The sequence below is a fragment of the Montipora foliosa genome, chromosome 1, assembly GCF_036669935.1.
Source record: "Montipora foliosa isolate CH-2021 chromosome 1, ASM3666993v2, whole genome shotgun sequence".
NCBI classification, from domain to species: Eukaryota; Metazoa; Cnidaria; class Anthozoa; order Scleractinia; family Acroporidae; genus Montipora; species Montipora foliosa.
Genome location: NC_090869.1, coordinates 594,564 through 619,563, shown reverse-complemented (window position 1 = coordinate 619,563; position 25,000 = coordinate 594,564). Strand labels below are relative to the sequence as shown.

The 25,000-nt window shown below is 39.5% G+C and overlaps 2 protein-coding genes, 2 long non-coding RNA genes and 2 other non-coding genes across 6 annotated transcripts in view; 2 read left to right on the top strand and 4 right to left on the bottom strand.

Moving 5' to 3' along the window:
• Window positions 1-14,750, bottom strand: part of LOC137981230 (receptor-type tyrosine-protein phosphatase F-like) — a 20,020-nt gene extending 5,270 nt beyond the window's left edge. The window contains exons 1-6 of the mRNA XM_068828560.1: window positions 14,402-14,750; window positions 13,310-13,615; window positions 9,994-10,296; window positions 8,829-9,128; window positions 8,159-8,291; window positions 708-910 (exon numbers count right to left, since the gene is read on the bottom strand). Of these exons, the coding sequence (XP_068684661.1) occupies window positions 708-910; window positions 8,159-8,291; window positions 8,829-9,128; window positions 9,994-10,296; window positions 13,310-13,615; window positions 14,402-14,750 (1,594 nt within the window). The remainder of the gene's footprint in view (window positions 1-707; window positions 911-8,158; window positions 8,292-8,828; window positions 9,129-9,993; window positions 10,297-13,309; window positions 13,616-14,401) is intronic.
• The window catches only part of LOC138000295 (tyrosine-protein kinase receptor torso-like), a 355,698-nt gene that overhangs the window by 18,153 nt on the left and 312,545 nt on the right, over window positions 1-25,000 (bottom strand). The gene's annotated exons all lie outside the window — the stretch shown is intronic.
• On the bottom strand, window positions 9,712-9,784 carry Trnas-gga (transfer RNA serine (anticodon GGA)). The gene has a single exon. It is a non-coding gene; the product is annotated as a tRNA-Ser (tRNA).
• Window positions 12,843-12,915, top strand: Trnac-gca (transfer RNA cysteine (anticodon GCA)). Its single transcript has one exon. It is a non-coding gene; the product is annotated as a tRNA-Cys (tRNA).
• LOC138012890 (uncharacterized) overlaps window positions 15,010-25,000 on the bottom strand; it is an 11,352-nt gene continuing 1,361 nt past the window's right edge. The window contains exons 2-3 of the long non-coding RNA XR_011125181.1: window positions 24,953-25,000; window positions 15,010-15,151 (exon numbers count right to left, since the gene is read on the bottom strand). The exon at window positions 24,953-25,000 is cut by the window's right edge and continues 260 nt beyond it. This is a non-coding gene — a long non-coding RNA (uncharacterized lncRNA). The remainder of the gene's footprint in view (window positions 15,152-24,952) is intronic.
• On the top strand, window positions 18,688-24,998 carry LOC137967786 (uncharacterized). Its single transcript, XR_011116615.1, has 3 exons — window positions 18,688-18,714; window positions 22,727-22,828; window positions 24,978-24,998. It is a non-coding gene; the product is annotated as an uncharacterized lncRNA (long non-coding RNA).

Below are 25,000 nucleotides of genomic sequence, written 5' to 3'. Positions count from 1 at the left end.
ATACTGTATGCCCTAATATGGAAAATGATTGTGTCAAGTGTTGCCAAGCTGGAAACTAATTGGCCTTAATTTCCAAATGTCCAAGCTTTCAGAAAGTAATGAAAATTTTATAAAACAATTATTTCATTCACACTTGTTGGATATGAGACTGGTTATCGCCAACTTAACACTACTCGCCTCATTGGCTGTTTACAGTCTCATATCTGATGTGCGCTCGCGGAAAAATCGTTAAATAAAATTTCAGTTTACAGCTTATTGAGTCAAGGGAATAAATCACGTGTCCCTTATCCCTACATCAAGAACACTTTATTTCGAAGTCAAGCCCGTAAATTGGTCCTTTAATCGCCCTAAACCGGTTTACCCTTGAGAGTCGTTTGGTGTTGCATGCAGTGTCATGACATGAGTGCAATCACGCTCATCGACATAAAGCTATAATTGTAATGAGATTCACATTAGTTGGTGTAGGAGTCACAAGGTCACCCTCTTACCATGACGTCATCCAAAACCCCAACCAAAGAGCAATACATGAATTGAAGTTCTCTAGAAAGAGCATTCAAATTGTTACAATGCAGTTGAAGTCGAAGCTAAATAGTTGATGCTTGCATTGCGTACTTACAGTATTTACCTTAATTGACTCCCGGGATACAAATGCAAGATAATTACTCCGGTGTATGATCCATACAAGGAATAGACACTTTCATACCCACCATGTAATTCTTTAACAGCAACAATCTTGTACTTGAAATTTTTCTCACACCCGTCTTTGGTATTCTTGTTAAAGAACTCCAATCCGTCAATCAATTTGGCTTTGTGCACCTTCCCAAATGCTCCTTGACCCACCTCTTCCAATGATTCTATTCTCTCCGGAGGAATTTCGCAGGAATTCAGTGGTTTAATATCCTTCGCTGTCCTAAAAAAAAACAAGAACACAAAGTAACAACATCAATTACAGCTATCCAGATGTGGAAAAGGTTTCAGTAAGTTATGAGACTCACGCAACGTCACAACAAATTTTATTTTAGGTCGCAGAAGGAATGGGGCTTATCCCTAATAGTTGGCTACGAGTGCTTTACCTTTGGACCATAAACAAAATAGAGCTTTCACAACAGCCTTTCTTGCTATCTTTTTGTTTTGTTTATGCAACTCTGAGACTACGCGAGACCAATCCATTGAGGCTTAAATGAGATTTGGGTCACAGATCATCATTTGAACAACCCTACACCTTTCCTAATGATACCCTTCAGCTTCGACCCACCCTTGGACTTTCTGATTACCTCACAGAGTTTTAAAGTGTGATGTCATAAAAAACTAAATTTGTGAAATTATGGGATTTTTCGGGGTATAGAATGTTTTCACTCACACGTGATCATTAACTTTGTTTTTTCTACCGAAACAAAGGAAAACGTTTGTATGACACAACAGAGCTCAATTCCCGGAGAATTTGGGGACACCAATATGGCCGCTGTTGTTTTGTTTAGGGACACCAATGTGGCCGCCGTGACGTCACATGAAAACACCCTATTATGAAAGCTAGACAACATCCAAAAGGCCTACTCGCCAAAAATGAGCATTTCATGGCAAAAAAAAAAATGTCTTTGAGATATTAGCCAAGTTATGCTCACGTGACAATGATCTCAGTCTCTTTACTGCTTGCACTGAAGTGTCGAAATGAAGTATATTTGCAATTGTACAGAACGAGATGTTTCATGTTAACCCCCGGGTTAATGAAATGAAGAAATTTATTTTTCGATGTTGACTCAGGGGTACTCTGAAAAAATCAGAGTGGCCATCTGCAGGAGTCGAACCTACGACATTCCGATTACTAGTTTGGATGCTCTGCCCCTGAGCTATAGGAAACTAGTGGAAGCTAGGCCATTAAACTACAATCATGGACAAGTTCTTTGGAACAATGTAGCATTTTATCTTTCAACTCACTTATCGCATATTCTGGACTCTTTTGCAATCCCCTTCCCCCTCCAAACAATGTTGCTTGAGGGAAATAAAGTGAAATTAGTGTGCAGGACTGAAAGTGGACCAGTTTATACCCAACATTGATTGGGTGGGGATGGAGGGGGAAGCGCCTCAGTGACTCAGTGAAGTCCCAAAAATGTGTACTGGAATGAGTGTCCCAAAGGAATTTGTACATGATCGTAGGTTCCAATGACAACTGTCCCTCTATACTGCAAGGACTGAAATTGTGTGCAGGGTGCATTCTCGCTATATAAATGAAGTGGATGACAAATGTTAATCCCGGTGAATGAAATGAAGAGAGGATATTTCTGATGGTAACTTGGTGATACTCGGAAATAATCCGAGAGCTCCTTTGCTGGTATTGAACCTACGACAGCCTTCCAATGACTAGTTCGGATGCTCAAGCACTGAGCTATAAGAGACTCGTTAGAGCCAGGCCATGATCCACGATTTCGATGGTGTCTTGGCCAGGGGATACTTGGAAAAAAATCTGAGTGCTCCTTTTTAGGAGTCAAGCCTATTACCGAACCGATTACAACTTCAGATTCTTCACCACTGCGCTATAGGAGACTCGTGGGAGCTACATGTACAATCACTGGCAAAAGTCTTGGAACGCTCACCCTTTTAGGTTGGTTTTCTCATTTAGTTTCATTAATTGTATTAAATACGAAAACCGCCTGTCCTGTTCACGCTTCAATAAACATCTAAATAAGTTAACCGGATTGAAAAGCCCTGTACGGGCCCGCAAATGATCGCGTCTAGGAAATGATCCCTGGACCAGAAATGATCCCTAAATTGGACAGCAAATAATCCCCGGACCAGAAATTATCTCCAAACTGGACAGCCAAATGATCCCGGACAGGACATGGTTACATCATCAGTAATTAAGAATGGAATGGACTCGAGAATTTAGAGAGGACAGAAAAAAGGAAAGGAACTTTATATTTAAATGTTTTCGTATGTTTACATCATGCCGAACTCATCACAGACGAAAGGGAGACAAAAACTACCACAAAATTCAGTTGTCCCACCAGACATGAATTCTTGCAGGTCGAATCCTGAAATGTCGCTTATTTTTTCTTTATTGCTTTGCCAGAGCATACCAGCGGCTGCAAAAAAGTTAACAATTTGAAAAGCCTCTGCCTATCGTTATGATAAGCTTCGCAGTTTAAGGACAGCAAAATGCATGAAAATTGAAAAGGCGAAATCAAATTAGAAAAGAGTGAGCTGCACCACCTGCAAGATTCACAATTTAAAATTGAACAACGAAAAATGTTTGAGCCCAAAATAGTAACCTCATTAAAAATCGATGCGGTTTTGCAGTTTACATGATAGATGAAACCGTATCATTTTGAAAACGCTCCACTTTTGGCAGCGTTTTCTTGCGGTCTCCATCGATATCGCGTAAACAGAATGCATAACCGCATCAAAAACGTTGTGGCTACAAATGAAAACGGGTTTGTGTAAACGCTAATGAGCTCGGTTCTCTCCCGATACTATTTTTAGCTTTGTTCTCGTGCATTAAAAAAATTTCCACATGCAAGTGAATCCACCGATTCAAGAACAAGTTTGAATGGCACTCTTAAAGCCGCGAAAATTTTAATTTCATTATAAAAGTTGAGTAATTATCTTACCTAAAATAATTTATAAAACAGAGTTTTGAAATTGTAAAGCAAGAGAGAATTGTGAAGGATAATGAATTTTGAAATAAAAGAATATAAATCTCAAACGCGTCATAATCTCCGAAACTGACACGTGAATGTTCAACGACAATGGAGACCCTGGGAACGGTTGGTTAAAGTTTTGTGTACTTCTACGGTGTCAGGAACCCATGACCCGGAGCCTACAGCTCCCATACTGGGGCTATGTAACGGCATTTTTACAGGCCGATCTATTTTTAGACTATCTTTTCCGGAAAAAAACAAAGGCAGTTCCGGTTCGGTGACCCTATGACGTCAGCTTAATTTCTTGTAATTGGTCATCGGGCTCCTGTGGGAGTCTCATTCGCGGGAAATTCAATCTAAAAATAAATCGGTCTGTGAAAACGCCGTGACACAAACACAGTAGAGTTGTAGGCTCCGGGTCATGGGTTCCTGACGGTGAAGGGTAAGCATCGTAAATGATTCCTTAAAGTTTCCTTTTCATTTTCTTTATTTTTTGCCCAAAATTATGCATGCTAATTTTGTGATTTGGTACAGGATGTTTACTGTTTTTCTTTTTTTCCGTGGACTTTTCGTAGAGTCCACACCATTCCTGAGTTTTTGGGGTATTATTTATTACGATCATTTCCTGTCGGGGGATCATTTCCGGTCAAGGGGTCATTTCCAGGCCAGTATCATCTGCGGGCCTGTACAGCCCCTATTTAACTCTTATGTATAACAACTACATTTGCAACAAAAAGGCCTGTAAGTGGCTAATAGTGTTGAAAATTTTCGGTCTACATGTGGAACAAATTGAAACTTTGGGCAACCAGTTTTGTTTTTTGGTTTCCCACCTTCTAAACACCTGTTGCCCATTGAAACTCAATGGAGGCAATGTCAATTTTGTGTAAAATGTGTGTAAAATGGGTTTGACAGAGCAGCGCGACTCCTACTGTGAGTCCATTGTGTTCTAGTAGCCTTCAGAGTTTTGCTTTGACAAGTATATCGTTACGTGATTTTCCTTTTCTATAAGAGATCAAGGGAGATTCCTTGAATACCTGTCTGAAATTAGGCTGGTTTTGAATTAAATGTCATTTTCGTTAAGCCTCTCAAAGTTTGTTCAAATTGCGTGAAAAAGGCAGAATTTTCTTGTGCGCTTGTAATTTGGCCGCGGGAAAACTGGGTTGCATTGTAACAAGCATTCCTTTCGAGCCGAGAAAGATGGCTGAAAAGAACAAGTTCCTCCTTCCAATATGTTTTGAGGTCTGTACATTGTACAAATATATTAATTTTTTAACAGAAAAATAAATGATAGCACAGAGATGCTTATTTTTTTTATCGTATTTGCGGTAACTACGTCATATTACTAGTCACACTCTTCGTTGCAAATCAAATCATTCCGCAAATATTAGTCGAACAAAAATTCTGTCGATTGCCGGATGGGCAAGTCTTAGAGTTGATTTACTTGCCCACGGATATATTTCGCTTGCCCTGGGCAATCGGGCAAGCGTTAGTGTCGGAACACTGAATTTATATTCTCTGTCAAAATTTGCATAACAATCAAAACACTAAAATAGCCACTCAAGCAACAAATTAGTCGCATTTAGGCCCGGGTCGAACGCCGTACTTCACATGAGCTGAACCTAATGACAATAGACCATATTCGTATTCTCGGTATTGGACTGGAACTAGCTTGCAATGGAGGCTAATGCGGGGGAATCTTTTCAAATGCAAATACTTTTTAATATATTCCCCCGCATTAGCCTCCATTGCAAGCTAGTTCCAGTCCAATACTGAGAATACGAATATGGTCTATTTGGGTCGACTCCAATAATAAAGAACGCCTAATTTGAGTCAAGCGTCGAACTTAATTCAGTGGAACCGAACTGCTACACCAAAGAAATAAAAAGAGAGCGGTCTTGTTGGGCAGTGGTTTTTCAAGGTAAAAATCAATGTTTCGCCCGCTGTACAATTCACGGTAACCGTCACAAGGACGCTGATTGTGAAAAACTGATGGAATACGCAAATACGTTAATAGCGATGGTTCATGCATATATACAAGCGGGCTTGAAATAAAGTATGTTATTTCCTGAACGAAACAGTGAAAATGGAGCCTTTTAAACCAGAAACTGCGAAAGCATCTCCTTCACAAAATGATTCAAAATTCCTGAAGAAGACGGTCTTTAATGCTAAAGCTAACTCTGCTTTTGAAAAGTAGACGGCATCTTTTGATTCAGCTTACCTTTTTGACGGCCCTCCTCAGTTTTCTGGAAAGAACACGGCCATGAGATCGAGGCTGATTCATACATTAAAATGATTTAACTTTGATTATCATTGATTATGCGTTTGGTTCGGCTCATGTGAAAATCGGCGTTTGACCCAAAGTCGGTCTTCAGGCGTTCTTCACGGCTGGCCAGTGAAGAACGACCAATCGGTCGAACTTAATTGGGTCAAACGCCGAACTTCACATGAGCCTAACTGGTTGAATTGGGTTCGGATCATGTGAAGTACGGCATTTGACACAGGATTTTTTCGTTATTGTAAAAAATCTTTCTCTATTTGTTAGCAATCATCCTTTTAAACTTCAGAGAAATCGGCCAATCCGCAAATAATTACTATTGTTTTTCAATGGGCTGTTAAAAAGGTCAAAGTAGCATGCGAACAGGCTCCCGATGAGCCCGAACGAAGCGAGGGAGCCTGTAGACATTCTACTGATGCCGCCATTCTATGATACCAGCTCCTGGTATCATGATATGATTGGTTAAATCGGTGATTGTTGACATATTTAATATAGATAAATGACACGTCTTTGTAAAATGCGGTTGACCGCCCTACACGACTCCTACAGTTCATGACAATTGTGCATTTGCCGTTCTCTTTTAATTTTCGGCCTCTCGACCTTTCGTTATTTCACAAGTGATTCTGAAGGATACTTTGTATTCTATTACGAGGAGAAATTTTAGGTAAAAGCCAGTAGAGTGGAGCCGCTTGGCTGTGCTATAGCAATTTTTTTTTAGAGGTCAAAGGCATGGCTTCCGGACTTTCTGCTGTTATTTGCATGTCGCTTCGCAGAGTTTGACACCTTTATCATGTGCTTATAATTTCTATAGGCTTATTTCAGTATTTCAAAATATATGTATGTTTTAAAGTGCTACTATGATCAAATTTTCATCCCTTGAATTTTTAGGTTTATTAATATATAGAATTCCGAGGAAAGAAAAAAAACGCCGTTTATAGTTTGGAAATATCTGCATTGGTTCCGGAAATATTTAAGTTTGAAAAATGTGTAAAATATGCAAATGAGATAACTGATGACGTCATTCACTCAACCCAATATAAAATCAATTAATATATAAATAGAGCTATCTCGGTCAATAGGCCAGTTTCGTATTCTAACGGTTGGACTCGATCTAGCATGAAATGGAGGCTAATGCGGGCAAATTAATTTCATTTGAAAAGATTTCCCCGCATTAGCCTCCATTCCATGCTAGATCTAGTCCAGCCGTGAGAATTCGAAAATGGTCTATTTGCAGCAGAGACCATTGAAACTTGGTAGGCTAATACACCCTGTAGTTATACAGGCAACACACCTTCGGCTGTTAAGAAATTGGTTCCCATGGCAACTCACTCTTTTCCAGTCCCCTTCAACCTGATTCAATATTTTTGGTGATCACAAGGTAGAAAAACATTTAGCAAGGCAACAAACTTGCCCTAACATATCTATATGCTTGCAGGATCATGCAGATAAGGCACCATTGGCAAATCTCACAATAGAACGCCAAAGGTGGTCAGCAAAGCCTGTAACATCAGGGAGGTCTGGAACCAGTATATTGCCATGGTAACAAACTGGTATGCTCATATTGTGGACCACATCTTCTAGAATCTTTCTACAAACAATCAAGCATTTCTGATACAAATTGGCTGGGATATCTTTTTCCATCACATTTGATCATAATTCGATTGAGCTTATGACGTCATCACTTGATAATTTGCATATTTTGAAAACTTGAATATCTCTCTTTTAGAACAAAAAGAGATGTTTGAAAATAGTAAGCAGCATTCTTCTTCTCGTACAGACTACATGTTTATGTCTTTAAATGGCTTAGATAGGAAAGATGCGAATTTCGTCAGCACTTTAAGCTCTCTAAGTATTTGCTCTGGAGGGACAAAGTTTGGAGTAACTGCAGAATACCCTGCAACTCAAACAAAGGTCTGCGTAGCCGGCTACGCGGTACGCAGAAACTAAATAATTCAATTTGAAGTATGTAATTAATTCACGTAAAAATAAATTGCGAATTGAAAATGGCTATCTTAGAAGCTGGCTACGTGGTAAGCGGAAGATACTAAATTCAAGATGAAAGGCTATCTTAAAAGCTGGCTACGCGGGAAGCAGTACGCAGTGAGATATGATTATCTCACTTCGTACTGCGTACCGATGGAAGATGGAAGATGGAAGACGAAAGCCCATCTTAGAAACTGGCTACGCGGTACACGGAAGATACTCAATTCAAGATGGAAGGAGAAAGAAAAGAAGAAAAAAAGCTTACCACTTTGCAGGACGCTTCTTTCTTCTCTTTTTATGGCAAGAAAAACCAACAAGGAGTAGAAAGCCAAGCAAAGATACACCGCCAACGGAAAAACCAAGAATACTCGCCATGGAAAAACCTGGTCCACTGAAATCTAAAAATGGCACAAGTTATTATTGGTACAAAATACAATCAAATTTTCAATGCAATAGTTTTAATGAAATTCTAAGCACAAAGATTAACGTCAGATAGTGTTACATGTAAAGCCATTCAGTAAGTGTGTGACTGAGCCTTTGACACATGACGTCCAAATGTTTTTGTTTTGCATAGAAAAATGATATGTAAACATGCTTCTGGTTCCGCTTTTTTATAAGTGGGCAACTGGATCAATAAAGCATTTGTACTGACTCAGATCCTGTATTTGAGCGATTTCTAAATGGATGTAATAAAAGTGGTAATTGAATTTTGTGTCGTGTGTAATTTTGGACTGAAATAATGCATGTACAGCTGTACTTGTGATTTCACAAGTCTAATTTCAGAGCAAATTGCACTCCACTCAGTCAATTACCATCATAAATTACTACTGGTATACTATCGTAAGAAAAAGAAAAACATGGAAGAAAAAACGCAAGAAAACTAACTGTAGGTTGTTGCCCTGTGTTGATCTTCCGAAATGTTATGTAACACTTACCAAATTCCTTTGTTTTAACAAAATGAACAAAACTCTTTGGTCCATCACCAACAGAAGTGTAGGCCAACACCTGCAATTCATATTCTGTAGATTCTTGCAATCCAGTAACAGTCTTTGTGTAAACTGAAGGGTTGGAAATAACATAGATCATTTGGACATCTGACCCTTTCCTTTTAATAAACAACTTAAATCCTGTGATTATTCCATTTCTGGAGTCTGCGGGTGGTAGCTGCCAAGATGCTGTGACACTTGAAGAAGTGCTCGCATTCACTATAAATCCATTGGGAGCTTTTGATGGAACTGGAACATAGCAAAATAATTTAAGAGATAAAAGACAGACTGAGATAAATCAATGAAGGGGTAGTTTCTAAAGAAACTGTGGTGCTGCGTCGGTGGGGAAGTAGTATACTTCTAACGCTCGAAACGTCAGCTTTTAGAATCTCTGTATGGTGGCCAATTTACATTATCAACTCTGTTGATAAAACCAAATTTTTGAGATAAATCAACACTATAAATAATGCATCTGTGCAATTATGGGTTGAGGATCAATGCCTTTAACAAAATCAAGCAGCAAAAGCATTTTAATCAAGTGGTAAATCATCCAATCAACCACTTGCCAGTCGATGGATTGACAACGGATAAGCACTGCATTAATTAATTGCTAATCAAATTAAGTTAATTTAACTGAGCTATGAAGCCACTGACGTTGGGAGCTGGTCATTTGCGGGTTTTAATGGTCCCGTGAGGAGTGAATGAATGATGAAATGGTTTATGAAATGAATCATATGAACTGCGGATATGAAATCAAGTGAAGCTGTGATCTTCGCAGTTATGAAGATTCAACGCAATTTTTACAATTGCGTAGAAAAGCCTGAAAAATTCAGGACTTCAACGGGGCTTGAACCCGTGACCTCGCAATTCCGGTGCGACGCTCTAACCAACTGAGCTATGAAGCCACTGACGTTGGGAGCTGGTCATTTGTGGGTTCTAATGGTCCCGTGAGGAGTGAATCAATGATGAAATGGTATATTAAATGAATCATATGAAATGCGGATATGAAGTGAAGCTATGATCTTCGCAGTTATGAGATTTGTGGTACTAAATGGTTGAAGCATTGACTGAAGAGAGAACTCACAAAAACTCATCAATTAATGACTCCACTTACCATCTTCCATTGTTTTTGCAAATTGAACAGAACTATTTGGTCCATCCCCAACCGAAGTGTAGGCCAACAATTGAAATTGATATTCTGTAAATTTCATCAACTCCCTGACAGTTTCTGCTCGAATGGAAGCATGGGAAATGTTAAGAAGTTTAGGTTCGTTATCAGAGTGTTTCTGTCTATAAAACAACTTGAATCCTGTAATGATTCCATTTCTGGAGTCAGCAGGTGGTAGCTCCCAAGATGCTCTGATACTTGTAGAATTGCTTGCAGTCACCATAAATCCACTGGGAGCATTTGAAGGAACTTTAAATTAATGAAGAAAAAACATTAACTGATCCCTGTTGATTACGTCGCAATACCTGTGTTAAAATCAAGTCAGGTAAACCACTTAAGAACCGATTCTAGTCTGTGGTACATAAAGTCATTGTTCAGCATTACTAAAAATAGATTCTACAGCTGTGTGTTGTATTATACAGACTGAAATAGTTTAGACTTGGAAAGATACGCAGCTTTAATTAGCTCATACAGTTATCTTGTTTGTGTGTGTTGGCAAGCTGGTGCCATGTGAATTCAGTGAAAAGTGATAGATGAAAGGACGTCCCTTGAGACTGAGAGAAGTAGCTGTTTTGAAACGGAGGTTATACTTCTTAGCCAGCTTAAACTGTACTTTTGAAACAAAATATTTTTCATTGTCAAGAAGATTTAAGATTTTTTCTAACATTGGCTTTCTTCTGAAAATTTTACCATTGAAAGATGAGTATTAGTAATGTCAGAAATGTAAAAAAATGGGGGGTCACCGACCTCGTTTGGGAGAGAACTTGCCCGGAAGAACACCCTAAATCTGAAAAAATCCGGCTTCTTTAGCGAAGAAGACCACAGTGTCTGTAAGCCCAAAAATATTGCAATTATATCTTTGAAGTGAAATGTTCTCTACCAAACTTTTTTTAAGTGGACCCATCAAGTGAATTTAGTTAACTGTTGAGGTTCCTTAAAGAATACGTTCGCATTTAGCGACCATAGTTTCATGCACCTTGCAGCCGCAAGATGGCAGGATTCCATGTCCCGATTACAGAAATCTTGAATTTTTTTTAACTTCCCACATTGACTCTTTGTTCATTTTTGGACAATGTGGAGATAATTGTAAATGAAATAAGTTTCTGAAAAGAAAAGTAGGGGTCACCGAACATCCAAGATCGTTAAATCCAAGAAAAGCTATAGCAATGGCTATCTGCCCAGGATCATTGTTCATTTTAGTACTTAGCGGGCACTCGATGCATGACGTGGCATGTGAATTTGCATGCGCTGTAAGGATGCGCAGTAGCAATGGGCGCGAACGTCCTTAATTGCCAAAGAGCAGATAAATAATTATTATTGTTGAAAAGCTTCACACTCTTGGTAGTAACATTTTCCTGCTTAAACTTGTCTTTCTGGCAGTATAAAACTTAAAGATACTTTAAGACATCCGTTATACATAGGCTTTAATAGTTGATCTTCCAAAAAAGAAAAACCGGGCAATGATTGTCATACTGTATGGTTGCCTAACCCTAACCGTGGCAGTCGCGATCTGTCGCAACTTATTGAATGTTCAAAGTAAATTTTAGATGCTTCAAGAGCAATTGCCAAAACGTCATTTACAGGTTACAGAGTAACTTGACAATGGGTGGTCAAGTAGCTCCCGAAATCTAAGAGGTTTTAAAATCTTTCTCTCTTCAGCCACTTGACTTGCTACTAGCAGGGCCTGCTTTTTCATAGTTCATATACATGGACTGGTTATGAAACCCCAAAAACTTGAAAAGTGAGTACAGTGCTGTCACACTTCAGGTTAACCTGACCGTGACCATGCACAATACAGTATATTGTCCTCGGTTCATGTTTGAGTTTTGAATAAATTAATCAAAACTTCTGATTGGTTGTCTGTTAGAATAAGGGTGTGGTTTGGTCAATATTGGTCAGGGCCAAAACAGAAAACAAGAGAAAAAACAAAGAAACATGTACAGTTTCATAACCATCTTGATATATTAACTACAATGGTCTTTGTGAGGAAAGGGAAAAGACATTGACTGAAGTCATTGCTTAACAGTGGGCACAATGATGCATAAAAGTAGGGAGCATTTAAACTTGCACGCAACGAAATGTTGGGGAAAAAAGAAAAATGGACACTTGTGTTAAAATGCTAAAATTAAAAATTTTGGGAAAATCGAGCCTTTCATTTTTTTTATTTTGTCTCCCATAGAATATCATTGCTGAAGAGTAATTGGGCCTACACTAGATTAATAAGGCGTAAACTTTGATTTTCAAATGTTTAGCTTTGTTGTGAAGTTTGGTAACCGACCGTTTGCAGTGTTTAACATTGTTTTTTGAGGCGCGATAATACAGCATTATCAAATAGTGTTTAAAATATTGTCTCTGGGCAGCTAGAGGTGTGGTGGTCAAGTGGTTACTAGTTGACGGGTTAAATTAATCAACATTGCAAGGTTCGAGTCCTACAGTTGTATGACCATATACTTGGGTTGTCTTTTAAAAAATATATGACCATTTCCCATAGTCTATATCAAGCTTTCAGTTATCTACATTAATCTAAAAAGTAAATTCGGAGCAAATGTGGAATCAACGATAATTGTTAATTCAGAGGTAGAGAATGGGTTGCTCAACTAACTGGGATGATCTTTCCAGAAAATCATCACGGACGGGATAAACTTGAACTTACAAATGACCAGCTCCCAGTTAGCTTGATAGCTCAGTTAATACAGCAAGTGTAGCTTAATCTTAGGGTCATGGGTTCGAATCCAGTTCACTGAGCATGGAGGATTTGTTTCAGGCTTCTAGTTACAAGTGACCAGCTGCCAGCTGGCTTGATAGCTCAGTTGGTAGAGCAAGTGCAGTGCAATCGCATGATCATGGGTTCGAATCCCATTCAAGCCTGGATTTTAAAGACTTCCTTTTCATTGCTCAACTAACCGTAATGATCTTTCCTAATTTCATTTTATTCTATTCTGCAGCTCAAATATATAAAGGTTCATACTTTCCATTAAATGGTTTTCCTTTGTAGCCAAAAGTTTAGGGGAAAAGCGATGACTGGAATATTCCACTGTGGTACATACAAGTACATGAAACAGGTGCACATGCAATTTAATGTAATAAGCCATGAAAAAAACTAAAGATGATATAATCTTCAGCCTTAAAACAAAGACTTTCATTTTTTACCTATACATTTCACCACTTAAAATTAATTTAAATGGGTGACAGGCTGACTTACCTAACTTTAAGGGAGCCTTAGCCTGTTGTTACAAAAGTTTAATTAAACAATATCACTTACTATCTTCCTTTGTTCTTGCGAATCGAACAGAACTGTTAATTCCATCTCCAGCAGAGGTAAAGGCCAACACACAAAATTCATATGGTGTAAATTTAGCCAACCCGGTGACAATTTTTGTGTACATCGTGATATTGGAAACAGAAATGTTTTCTAGTCTGTTAATATTGGAGCCTTCTTTCCTGAAAAACATCTTAAATCCTAGAATGATTCCATGTCTGGAGTCAGGGGAAGGAAGCTGCCAGGACGCTATGATGGCCGTAGATGTGTTAGCAGTCACTCTAAAATTGCTAGGAGCTTTTGATGGGACTAAAAAATTTAGATGCAGCAAAAACAAGAAATCAGAAATGAACTTTGCCCATGGTATGAAATAAAAGAAATGTGATTCAACCATTCTTAATTGAGAAGCAACTTTCTTCGTGTCTTCCCAATAAAGGAGATTAATTTGATGAAGGAAGTGACATTTTAAATGAAGAAAGATGGCTTATCAGGAACAAAAAAAAATCTTAAATGAATAAATCAATCAATGAGTAAAAACACCATGGCAATCCACATTTGCAAATATGTCAATTTCTTTCAACTGCATTTGACTACTTTCTCCAAGACTACATGGAGCAATTGGAGATAGAAAATCTATAAGAAAGGGTCAACTGTGTCTATGGCCATACACATGGCCGGGCTGCCATGCGGGAGGTCGTAAGTTCGACTCCGGCCGGACCAACACTCAGGCTCTTTAAATAACTGAGGAGAAAGTGCTGCCTTTGTAATTACATCCGTAAAATGGTTAGACTTTCAAGTCTTCTCGGATAAGGACGATAAGGCGGAGGTCCCGTCTCACAAATAACGTCCGTGTTCATTAGTTCCCTGTGGGACGTTAAAGAACCCACACACTATTCGAGAAGAGTAGGGGATGAAGTTCCCGGTGTTGTGGCTGTCCTCGGTGTGTATCTGGGTGGGTGGGTATAGCAGGTTCACATCAGCTGATTAGCTGCCAAAACTTCAACCTGCTTAAACAAATAAAATAACAATAACAACAACAATGACAATGCCCCCAATTAACTATACTAAGCCTGAGAAACTGATAGAGTCCCTTACCATCTTCCCATGTCCTTGCAATCTTCAAGGAACTCTTTCGTCCACACCCCACCGAACTGAAGACGCACACTTTAAATTCATATTCTGTGAACTTTTCAAGCCCCGTGACAACCGTTGAGAAAACCAACGAACCATTAATAATTGAAACGTTCTTTGTATCAACCCAAGCTGCATCTTTGATAGTTTGTATTTCAAATTGGTTGGAGCCTTCCTTTTGGTATAGAAGTTTAAAGGATATCAAGTTTCTTTCGTTGTAGTAACGTTTTGACAGCTCCCAAAAGACAGCGACACTAGTCGACGACTGTGCAGTCACATTGACAAGAACAGGTGATTTAACAGGAACTGGCATGGAGAAAAAGGTATTAGTGAATACAGACGAAAACTGCACAAGTCTAGATGCACCATTACTTTATTCGAATGTACCAAAAAATCTGTCTTGATACGTAATTCTTACAATACTAACAGCAGGCTCTTAAAAACTTTTCCGGAACATATATGAAGAAAGAGTTCGAATAGAGTTTATTATTTCTTTTCTACTTTCGTCTTTTCTAAATGATTAGATGAAGTTGTTGAAATGCATAGAAAATAAGTTCATCAGTTACCTAGAGATTTAAGTGCTCCATAGAGCTCAACTCTCAACGCCTTATGACCAAAAAATTTAGTTGGCTGAAAGCGGATGAAGCTCGCTATGATAACCTCCTCAAGATTATGCTTGACAATGTCATTTCGCCCAGTATTTCCATAAAAGACCTGCAAAAGAAATAAGAATTTATGCTGACAATTATGGTGACGATGATACAGATGATGACAGTAGCCTGAATATAAGCTGAAGACAGATGCCTTTGTTTGGTAAGACAAATTCACGGTGTTAATGTTTACTTTCAAATTGAAAAGTTTAATGTCAACTGTCTCAATATCAGAAACCATGGCTTTTTTAAGGACAGTGCCCACTACTTGAAAGGTATTTTTTCCGAGTTTATGAATGTGCGGGAGAAGAAAACCTTTACAAGTGTTATCGAAATCCAAAAAGAAAATTGGGAGTAACCACACATTTTTCAAAGTTAATTAATCAACAATAGCTGTAAAATACAAAGCAATGTATAGCGCTCTTTTCCAAATTGAAGCTCCAAACAATGGATGGTTATCCTCAATTTGCATTTTGCGTACCAAGAGTACTTGCTGAGTTCTGCTTTCTCCGCATAGTTTTAAAGCGCTCAAAAATATTCATTGTATTAGTAAGCAATACCGCTGGGAACTCCGAGTATTTCGAAATGCGCAGAACGTATGGTCAATAACAACTGTAGGCACTGTCCTTAAATGGACTCTAAAATCTCCCTCCCCCTCAGCAAAACGACGAAACAAAAACTTGAGGAGCCCCCTAAGAAAAATAAACAGGTAAAGGAAATAAGACCGATGCTGATCAAGTTCCACTAGAAAACCAACTTAAAGAGAATCCGCTCAGCTGCCAGCAGATCTTCCTCCAAGATCAACTCTAAACAGAATGAATAAAGCAGTGAAATAATGAACTTTGTAGTGTCAAAGCCAAACTAAATGAACTTTCAGCTCTCAAAAAAAAAGTATTTTCAAAACGTGAAAATAAAACGTACAATAGATGCATTGTATTCCGGTGTTTTTTCTTTTAATACTAACTCCACATGCGCAGACTCACAGCATTGCAATGGAAACTAAAATGGGAAAATAAAAATGACCAGCTCCCAGTTGGCTTGATAACTCAGTTGGTAGAGCAAGTGCAGTGCAATCGCATGGCCATGGGTTTGAATCCAGTTCACAGAGCATGGATTTATTTCAAGCTTCTACTTACAAGTGACCAGCTCTTAGTTGGATTGATAACTCAGTTGGTAGAGCAAGTGCAGTGCAATCGCATGGCCATATGTTCGAATCCCATTCAAGCCTGGATTTTTTAGGCTTCCTTTTCATTGCTCAACTAACCGTAACTTTTAATAATTTAGTCTCTGTAACATACATGTAGGTAACATTAGTATTAAGTATTAGTATTTAAGAGAATTTTAGCATTTTTTATAACTATACATATCTGTAAGATAAGATAGGTACACGGCTCATTTAGAAACCAATATTGTATGTTGAAATTACTATCCTGTAGGAGTGAAGTCAATGTATGCGTGCGTTTGCTCCTTCAATGTTGTCTGAACGCATTGTTTTTCTCGACGATGAAGTTTTCAAGTGTCTTAACCTTTCGCCAGCAGCATAATTACTTATGTCCAAACACATTTCCTCCAATTCACGCATTCCTCTAGGCCTAGTTACAAATATCTCGTAAAATCGTCTAAATATGTTTCCGGAAATTCCTGGTATTTTTCCGAAATATCTCGCTCTTTCCCCCTAAATATAATTGTGAAAAAATTCTAAATATCCTAAACATTTTCTTAACAGTTTTCTATAAATATTATAAACTGATCAAAAACTTAATTTATTGGCAAGACCGCGATGCGGCAGTCTTTACAAAGTAACTAAAACAAGTACAAGGAAAGGGCAGCAGTAAAAGCCGGAGTCTGGAGTCCGAAATCCGGAAACCAGAAACAATTTGCGAGAACTACTCACTCCTTGTACGCTCTGCTATAATTTGCACACTCAAGTATTTCACTCTGAGAAAATGTATACTGTAAAATGGATCTGAGCTTGCTATTCTCAGTAGATACATGTATACAGATTTGAGAATGGTGATGGCATCATCAAACTATGGCAGTCCAAATTACAATAAAGGAAACTTAAAGATTGTCTAATTTGTTTTCCTTATTTTTCACCTGGCTTTTTGGGTACAAAAATGCTTCTTTTTAAGGAACAAGGCGCCTGGAGAATAGGGGGCTTGAGCACGCGCGTTTTTAAGACGCGGATGGCAACCGGAAGGGAACATTTCGCGTGCCAGGACTTTGGTATCTCCCAGATTTTTGTATCAATTAAAAGCTACTTAGCAATGTAAATGTGATTGTATGAAGACAAGTTAAAAGGAAAAACAACTCAATTGCGTAAGTGAAGGAGCGCGACTGAAGCTGTTGATTCAGGAAGAACATACAGTAACACCGTCAATTTCCGATAGTAACGACCCCCCGAAATTAACGTCATTTTTTTGTGGTCACTAGTAAATCCCGAAAGTAGCGAACCCCGAAAGTAGCGACTTCCCCACCCCCTGAAAGTAGCGAGACCAAGTTTTTTTTAATTGTAAACTGTATACCATTAATATGCCAATCAATAGTCAAAATTTTAATGTACAATAATATGTTCGTGCAGTATCACAAATTGTTCACGATAAAGCACTTTAATTTACAACAAGGGGAAACTTTATGCCACCATCCGCAAATCGCTCAAAGATTTTCTAGTCAGAGCCAACAACTCTCCCAAAGTCAACAAAAACAACAGAAACAGGAGTTATATGTGGTAATTAGGTTAACAGCATTACAATCAGACATAAACCGTCTTAAATTGCTTTATCTGTCTTTCCTTTGACCAAAGCAGATGGGTGCAATCAGTGGGCGGGTAAACTAACTCGTGTTATATTTCACAGTAGGTCATTGGAGGATAAAGAGCACATGTAAACAGACATGTAAACAGAGCACCTTCATGTGGTAGCATAAGGTATACGGCAAACAGGTGTCATGATCAGAGGGAGCAATTCCATTAACAATTGTGTGCTGCTGTCTTCCCATTTCAAAGTAATAATTGCAGTCCACTGGGCCACAGCTTTATCGTGGAAAAAAATTGTAGGATATATTTTCCGACGAGACCTGAATTAAATGAATACGAAATCGACAAGCATGCACACTTGCGTATTCTATAGGAAAATTCACAATCGAAAGTGTTTGTTTGCACGATATCGAAAGAGGAAATTTGTTGACTTTGTGCTAAAGGTATCCGAAACAAAGACGAAATAAAACGAAAGCTTATTTCCATCTTGAGTCGCCGTTTGGAAAGGAGATCTCTAGTTATATTTTTGGACCAACACTTTGTGCCGTATTTGTGCTGATAGAAACGAAACACTAGTTCGAAAGATTATCAAGTAAGGGAAAGCTTCGAATCGTCAAGAAAGTCAATTGATTTCACTCATGAAAGATCAGGTAGGCTTCACGTGTAGGAGACGTGCTAGACCGGAATTAAAAGTACATCTCAGTGAAACTTTCCATTTAGCGATGCAATGACTCTCGTCAAGGAATACACGGCAGGACTCTTCCGGGGGTAGCGGGTGGCGGGTGACACCTGGTCACCTACAAACCCGTCTAAAACGGACAAAAATTTGCCCTCCGATTGCACAGAAAAAACGAGGACAACCGTATGTAGAGGTAAGCGAACTTTATTTCTACATTTACAGCTTATTTTAGCATTTATAAGCCCAAAGTATGTTTTCCCATACAAAGTCTATAAATCGTATACCATGCTTGGGCTGCCTGTGGGCTAATACACTGTAAATGCACTAAAATGTAAAATGCACGTGCGATTGTTTTTGCTCATTAAACCCATTGTTTCGTGGCGTTCTCGTTGCCGTTGCCGTCCTCGTGGCTAAAGGCCTCTGGTATTGTGATTTGAACTGTATATTTTGAGATTGATGGTTGAAAAGTTTAAATGTTAAACGTTTTGTTGCACTAATAAGTAATTATTGTTTTGGTTTACTAGTTGTTAGTCTAATCTACTGTGCGTTAATCAAGGTGTACGCAGACTATTTACCAATTGTGTCAGGCCGCCACCAGTCACCCTTCACCCGTCACCCGTCAGCTGGCACCCGCAACCCGTCACCCGTCACCCACGGAGACTAGAGACCAAGTATTTCATGAGTGAAATCAGCGGAAAAATTACGAAGACGTTAGCATCGCAATCCTCTCCAAGTAAACGATCAAAAGCGTACGGGGCTAGTTCAAAGGCCAGACTTTTCCCAGCTCCGGTTGTAGCAGACACAAACATATCTCTGCAAAACAGATTTTCTTGAATTGTTTTCCCCTGATAGTCGCGCAATCCGGAATATCCGGTGGCCTTAGTAGCTCTGTTGAAAGTCAAGTTTGACTGCGTATGGCAAATTTTGGTTGACAATTCTACCCCCTGAGCTTATCCCTTGGGGTCCACGAGGACTACTTTGATTGGTCTAGCTCAGCGACCCGTTTTTGGGTCGCTAAAATTGGCGCCAATCAAGTATGAAAAGTCCTTCGTTCCGCGCGCCATCTACATGAGACGACGGACTTTTCGAAAGTCTAGGCAAAGCGACGCGACTTTATTATAATTTTATTATTTTTGAAGACCATTTTAATAGGTCTTAGTATTTTTCGATGCGGTAGTGAAAGGTCCGAGTCCGTGCATGGAACAGCCTCTTGGGAGCTTGCTCTAAGCTTTTGTACATTATACTAGCATTTTTTCGAGCATTTTATTGAGGCAAAAGCATTGAGCATTATTCGAGCATTTTAGTGGCATTTTCCCGGATTTCTTTTTTTTTCGAGAGACTAAAAAAGAAATTATTTTTCTCAGAGAAAATGAAGACTAAAACTGAAATCGGCAAATGCCACCCTGATAGAGCTCAGTGGAGACTGAGGACAAGTCAGCGGTTTTACGTTTCAAGAGTCTAGGCAGCCTTTTTTTTTTTTTCTTTGTGACTCCTTCAGCCGTGGATGTGACCCAGTGTGCATGCACCCCGTGTTTGGTCTGTGTTATCTATGTCCGATCAGTCAGCTAAAAAAGTAACAATCCTGACAAGGCGTACGTTTTTGTAAGTGATGAAAGGGTATATGAAATGAATCATAACTGCGAAGATCATAGCTTCACTTGGTTTTTGTAAGTGTTAACAGTTAAAACCATGTCAAAATTAAAAAACGTTTGTATAATGAGCATTATCGGAGCATTTTAGTGACTTTTTTCGGGACGACCGAGCATTTTAGTGGGAGAACTGGAGCATTAATTAAGGTGGAGCATTTTAGTGGGGAAACAAAAGCATAATGTACAAAAGCCTAGCTTGCTCCTTTTAAACGGAATGCATAAATGGCGTCCAAAAATGTATTCTTTTGTTTCTGTGCTAACTCTCAAGAAACATTTCTTTTGCGTTTTCTCCATGCAAACGAGGCTAGTGAGGCCCCTATTTATGCATTCGGTCTATGACCGTGAATCAGAACGGACTAAGATTTCACTACGTGGTGACACTTCACTGCAACTTCGTCATATCCCACTTCTACATTTTAATGACTTTATGATCCCAACAAACTCCGGACTGATTGTTGAAAACCTGGGGCGGACCTGGGGGGAGGGGGAGGGGGTGTTCAGGGGGTTCGATCGAACCCCCTAAATTGAAACACCTAGTGACATAAACTTGTAAAAATATAAAATAAATACAAGTACATTTTAAATAAGATGGCTAATTCGCTGCTGTTCGATGTAGCTAAAACGTTTTCTGATTAAGAAACAAATGAGTACCGGTATTTGAATATTTTGGTTCGCTGCGAATGTTGTTTTTTTTCACCAGGCCTGTGATCCAGACAATTTCCCTAACATTAACTGTTTGCTGCGAATTGTTTGCACTACGCCAGTCACAACGAAAAGCCCGTCACCTACGATGCTGTAGTTCAGCGTTTTGTTGAAAGATATATACCCCGAAGAATGCTTCTTATGGATCCCGTCTTTGGTGAAACACAAAGTTTCAAAAAGGTTTAACTACAGCATACCTTTCTCATACTTTTATACAGGAAACTTTGATCCGAAGTACATCACGTTTCATATTTCTTTCTCAATGCGCGAGCGGGCGGTAATCGCCAATCCTGCAATCTGATTGGCCCTGGGAGCAGGCCGAATTTTTCTACCTTGCCCGCCAACCCGGGCGGAATCCTAGCCCTGGTTGCGTGAGCTTATGTAATGACCTTAAATTTCCATTTTTTGACACCGATCCGTTTACATACAAAACTGTTTCAAAATTAAACAGATTTTTAGAAGACAAGAGGCCTGAAAATATAATTCAAATAAAAATGTTTCTCTTTGAAACGTTCAGTTTGTAAGTCGCGTACTGCATTCGCTATCAAACGCGGTGCGAGTCAAGACTTAAAATAGTGACTTCAGAAAGGAAAAGAGAGAGAAAACAAAAAAAGTTATTTACCAGCTAAGGGTCAGTCCGTAGAGCGAAAAACTGTGATCTCGGCCTTGGAAAAGCTCCCCTCGGCCTGCGGCCTCAGGCAGCATTTTCAAGACCTCAGTCACAGTTTTTCGCTACACGGACCTCCCAGCTGGAAAATAACATATATCATTTTGAGCAGCTCTGGTATATTTTAATGCAAAAATATGGAATTTTAACTTTAACAAATGAGGAATTAAAACACGCTGACTTTGCCTCAGAATGTCGGAAATCGCGTTTCCGAGGATTAAAAATTCCAAAGCTTCCCCAGGGGTCCCAAACAGGCGCGCTGCCTTCGGCGGCACCTTTAATGAGGCCCCATTTTGTGAAAACCTGGATCCGCCCCAGAAAACGTGTATTTATCAGAACACGAGACAACAGACCATATTACAGTTGTGTGCTTAGTTACCTGGCCTATGAATGAAAGTGAGGCTGGAGTTTACCTTGTTTTGATAGAAACATCAGTGTTTTTCTTACGTAAATTCTTACTAATTAGCATGACAAAAACATCATTAACATGAGAAAAGGAGGGAGGTCTGTATCATAACAAGTTCAACACTGTACTAGCTTCACTTTCATTTAAAGGCCTCGGCCCGGTTGTTCAAAAGCCGATTAACACTAATACCCAAATTAAAAATTAACCAAGGAGTTTATTTCTCTACTCCCAAATGCTGTTTAACGCTGATATTCGGCAAAACTTTACATTAGAGGGGAGTCAATCTTGAAAAACAAAAATAAGTAAAACAACTTTCATCAAAAAGTTGAAAACATGAAACAAAAGTTTACGCTAATCCTAGATTAAGTTAATCGGCTTTCGAACAACCGTGCCCAGGTAACTAAGCACAAAACTCAATCTCGACTCCAGAGCTCTTCTCTTGACTGAGGGAGAGAAGATATCTGGGGAACCCTGAAACAAAGTGTCTTCTCATTAGTTTTCGTGAAGAACAATTAAAAGCGTCTCTAATTGGTGCATTCATGTTAGCACGAGGAGTGAGCAGTCGCCGTAAGGTTTAAATAGCCAATTCTTGGCTATAAGAACCCTACGGCGCATGATCTCCTACATAGAGTTTCCCAGAGCCTTGGGTCGAACCGAGACTCTGGTGACGAGAATGGTACAGCTCTATCCAGAACTGCAAGTTGGAACAATTGAGACCGTCATCACTTAAGAATTACGTAGCTAAATGACCAAGATGTGTTTTTCGTCTCCTAATTTATAGGTGACGGGAGCAGGACTAAAAAGGCGGGAGCCGGGAGATAAAGGAACGGGAAGCGGGAGGTTTTGAACCCCCCTCATTGAATACTGCAGCATTCTCCAAAAGGTAAACTAAATGCCTAGCTTCATCTTTGAAAACGCTGTGCAATTCATAGAAACTCTTACCATCTCACCCCAAGCTCACAGAGAATCGTTGCTGCTTTACATAAATTTTATATGGTTTTTTGTGGGGAATTTAGGCTCGTTTTAAACGCCGTATTTACATGTGCAGAATCTAATGCAAATGAGCAAAAACAATAGATTTTTCTCATTTGCATTAGATTCGGCACATGTAAAATGCGACGTTTAAGACGGGCCTTAGCAATCGTTATTTAGGGCATTAAAATAAAAATACACCAGAATTTCTTACCTTGCCTCCTTGTCTTATTTACGGTATGTTCTTAGCATTTCTGGTCGTTTCAGCGCGATTCTAGGGAGTTTTAGTTCTATCGTTGCTCTCTCATAATTATATATGATTCCCCAAGGTTGGTTACTTGCTGGCGGCGGTCTCGCATATCCGCCGAAGTAAATCAGCCGTAAATTCTTTCCGAACGCTCAGGTCGCCACCAGATTTAGCGCAGTGCACGTTAAAACCCTCCTCTAACAAATACCTTCTCTATCGGACAAAACAGCTGCGGTGCGGGAATTTCGGCTTGCTAATCTAACGACTCCCTTCCATCGAGGACCGTCGACAATGGTCTGCTACGAAGTTCCGTGCACGGCCGTTGGAAAACACCTTACCGACCGGGCTCAAGGCTCAAATTTGTTACACACCAAGGTGGGGGACGATGTCAGAGACAGATACACTACACTGTAAACAAACTGAATGTTTATGTTTTGTTTGCGAAACATCTTTCATGCGTCAGCATTTCCCTGAGCTTTGTTCGTTTGTGCGTGACAGCTGAGTACTTTCCCGAGAAGGGCCTCACGTTGTACCTGTCACTGAGACTAAAGCCTCGTCGCTCACCCTGTGTGTATTAAATTCGAACCTCGGGTCCGGTCGGTAAGGTGTTTTCCAAAGGTTTCCCGCACGGAACATCCGAATCAGCCCATTTTAACGATTTTCAATTCCTTTCCGTGAAAGTTTGTCTGATATGGCGATTGAAATATGTGGCATCACTATCATCCTTGATCTCATTGCAATTTCGGGTCAAATTGAGATTTTTGGAACAATTTACAGCAGTTTGTGTTTCCGACTGCTTCATCGGAGTTTCCAATCTTGAAGATAACGTTCCAGTGAAATTGAAGCTTCAACATTCCCCCGGGTAACCCCCCAGGCATTTGAATTTTTGGAAAACTTTTGTTTAAATGCCCCCCCTCCTGGCCAAAAAGCTCACATGCCTCATCATGGGTGCATTTCAGGTGATCAAATGCTCCCACCTCCGGGAAAATTACCAGATTACTGTTTTAACTTTTCAGTTGCTTCTATTATGCTTCTGAAGCTGTGTATGTAAACATGCTTTAATAGACAACACCAAGGAGAATCAGGGCCCTACATGGTAAGAGGCACAAGGAGGACAGGTAACAGGTATAAATATCTCTTTCTGTAGGCCTTCGCTTTTCAACTAATCAGCTACGAATGCGGAATCTTTACCTTTGAATGCATATAAGTTTGTGTCCGCCATGATTTATCAACCCACGTGCAAACGTAACATGAAATCGAGGCTAGCAATCAAATTTCCCACCCCCTGTGAGTGGTGATCAAATGCCCTGCCCCCGGAAGACTAAGATGATCAAATTCTCTCCCCCGAGCAGGAAAAGGAGTCAAATGTCCGGGGTATGCCTGTGCGGGAAGGAAGGCGGGGGGGGGGGGGGGGGGGGAGGAGGATGATGAAGCTTGAATTTGACTGGTACATAAATACATAAAGAGAAAACAGCGAACCTAGAACCCACTGGAATAGCGCTGAAATGGCCAAAGTACGCCACAAAAACACTGATCGAGAAGACAAGGTAAAGCATTTTTGTTCGATTAATGTTCTTTTATCTTCGAATCCTAAAGGCGTTTGCAAATTCCCATACAAACAGTTATTATTTAACTGATCGTGATGCTCAAATTAACATCGTTAGCTTGGGGTACCTGTGGTTTTTCGCGTGAAATTTGACGTGGAATTCCCTTGTCAGGTGGTGAATTTCCCCATAGAATTTGTTTAAAAGAGTATGGCAAATCTTCCCTAAAAAGTTAATTACAAACCTTTTCTGTCCCATTCTCTTTGTAGGTTGTCCAGTTTATGTTGTCCAA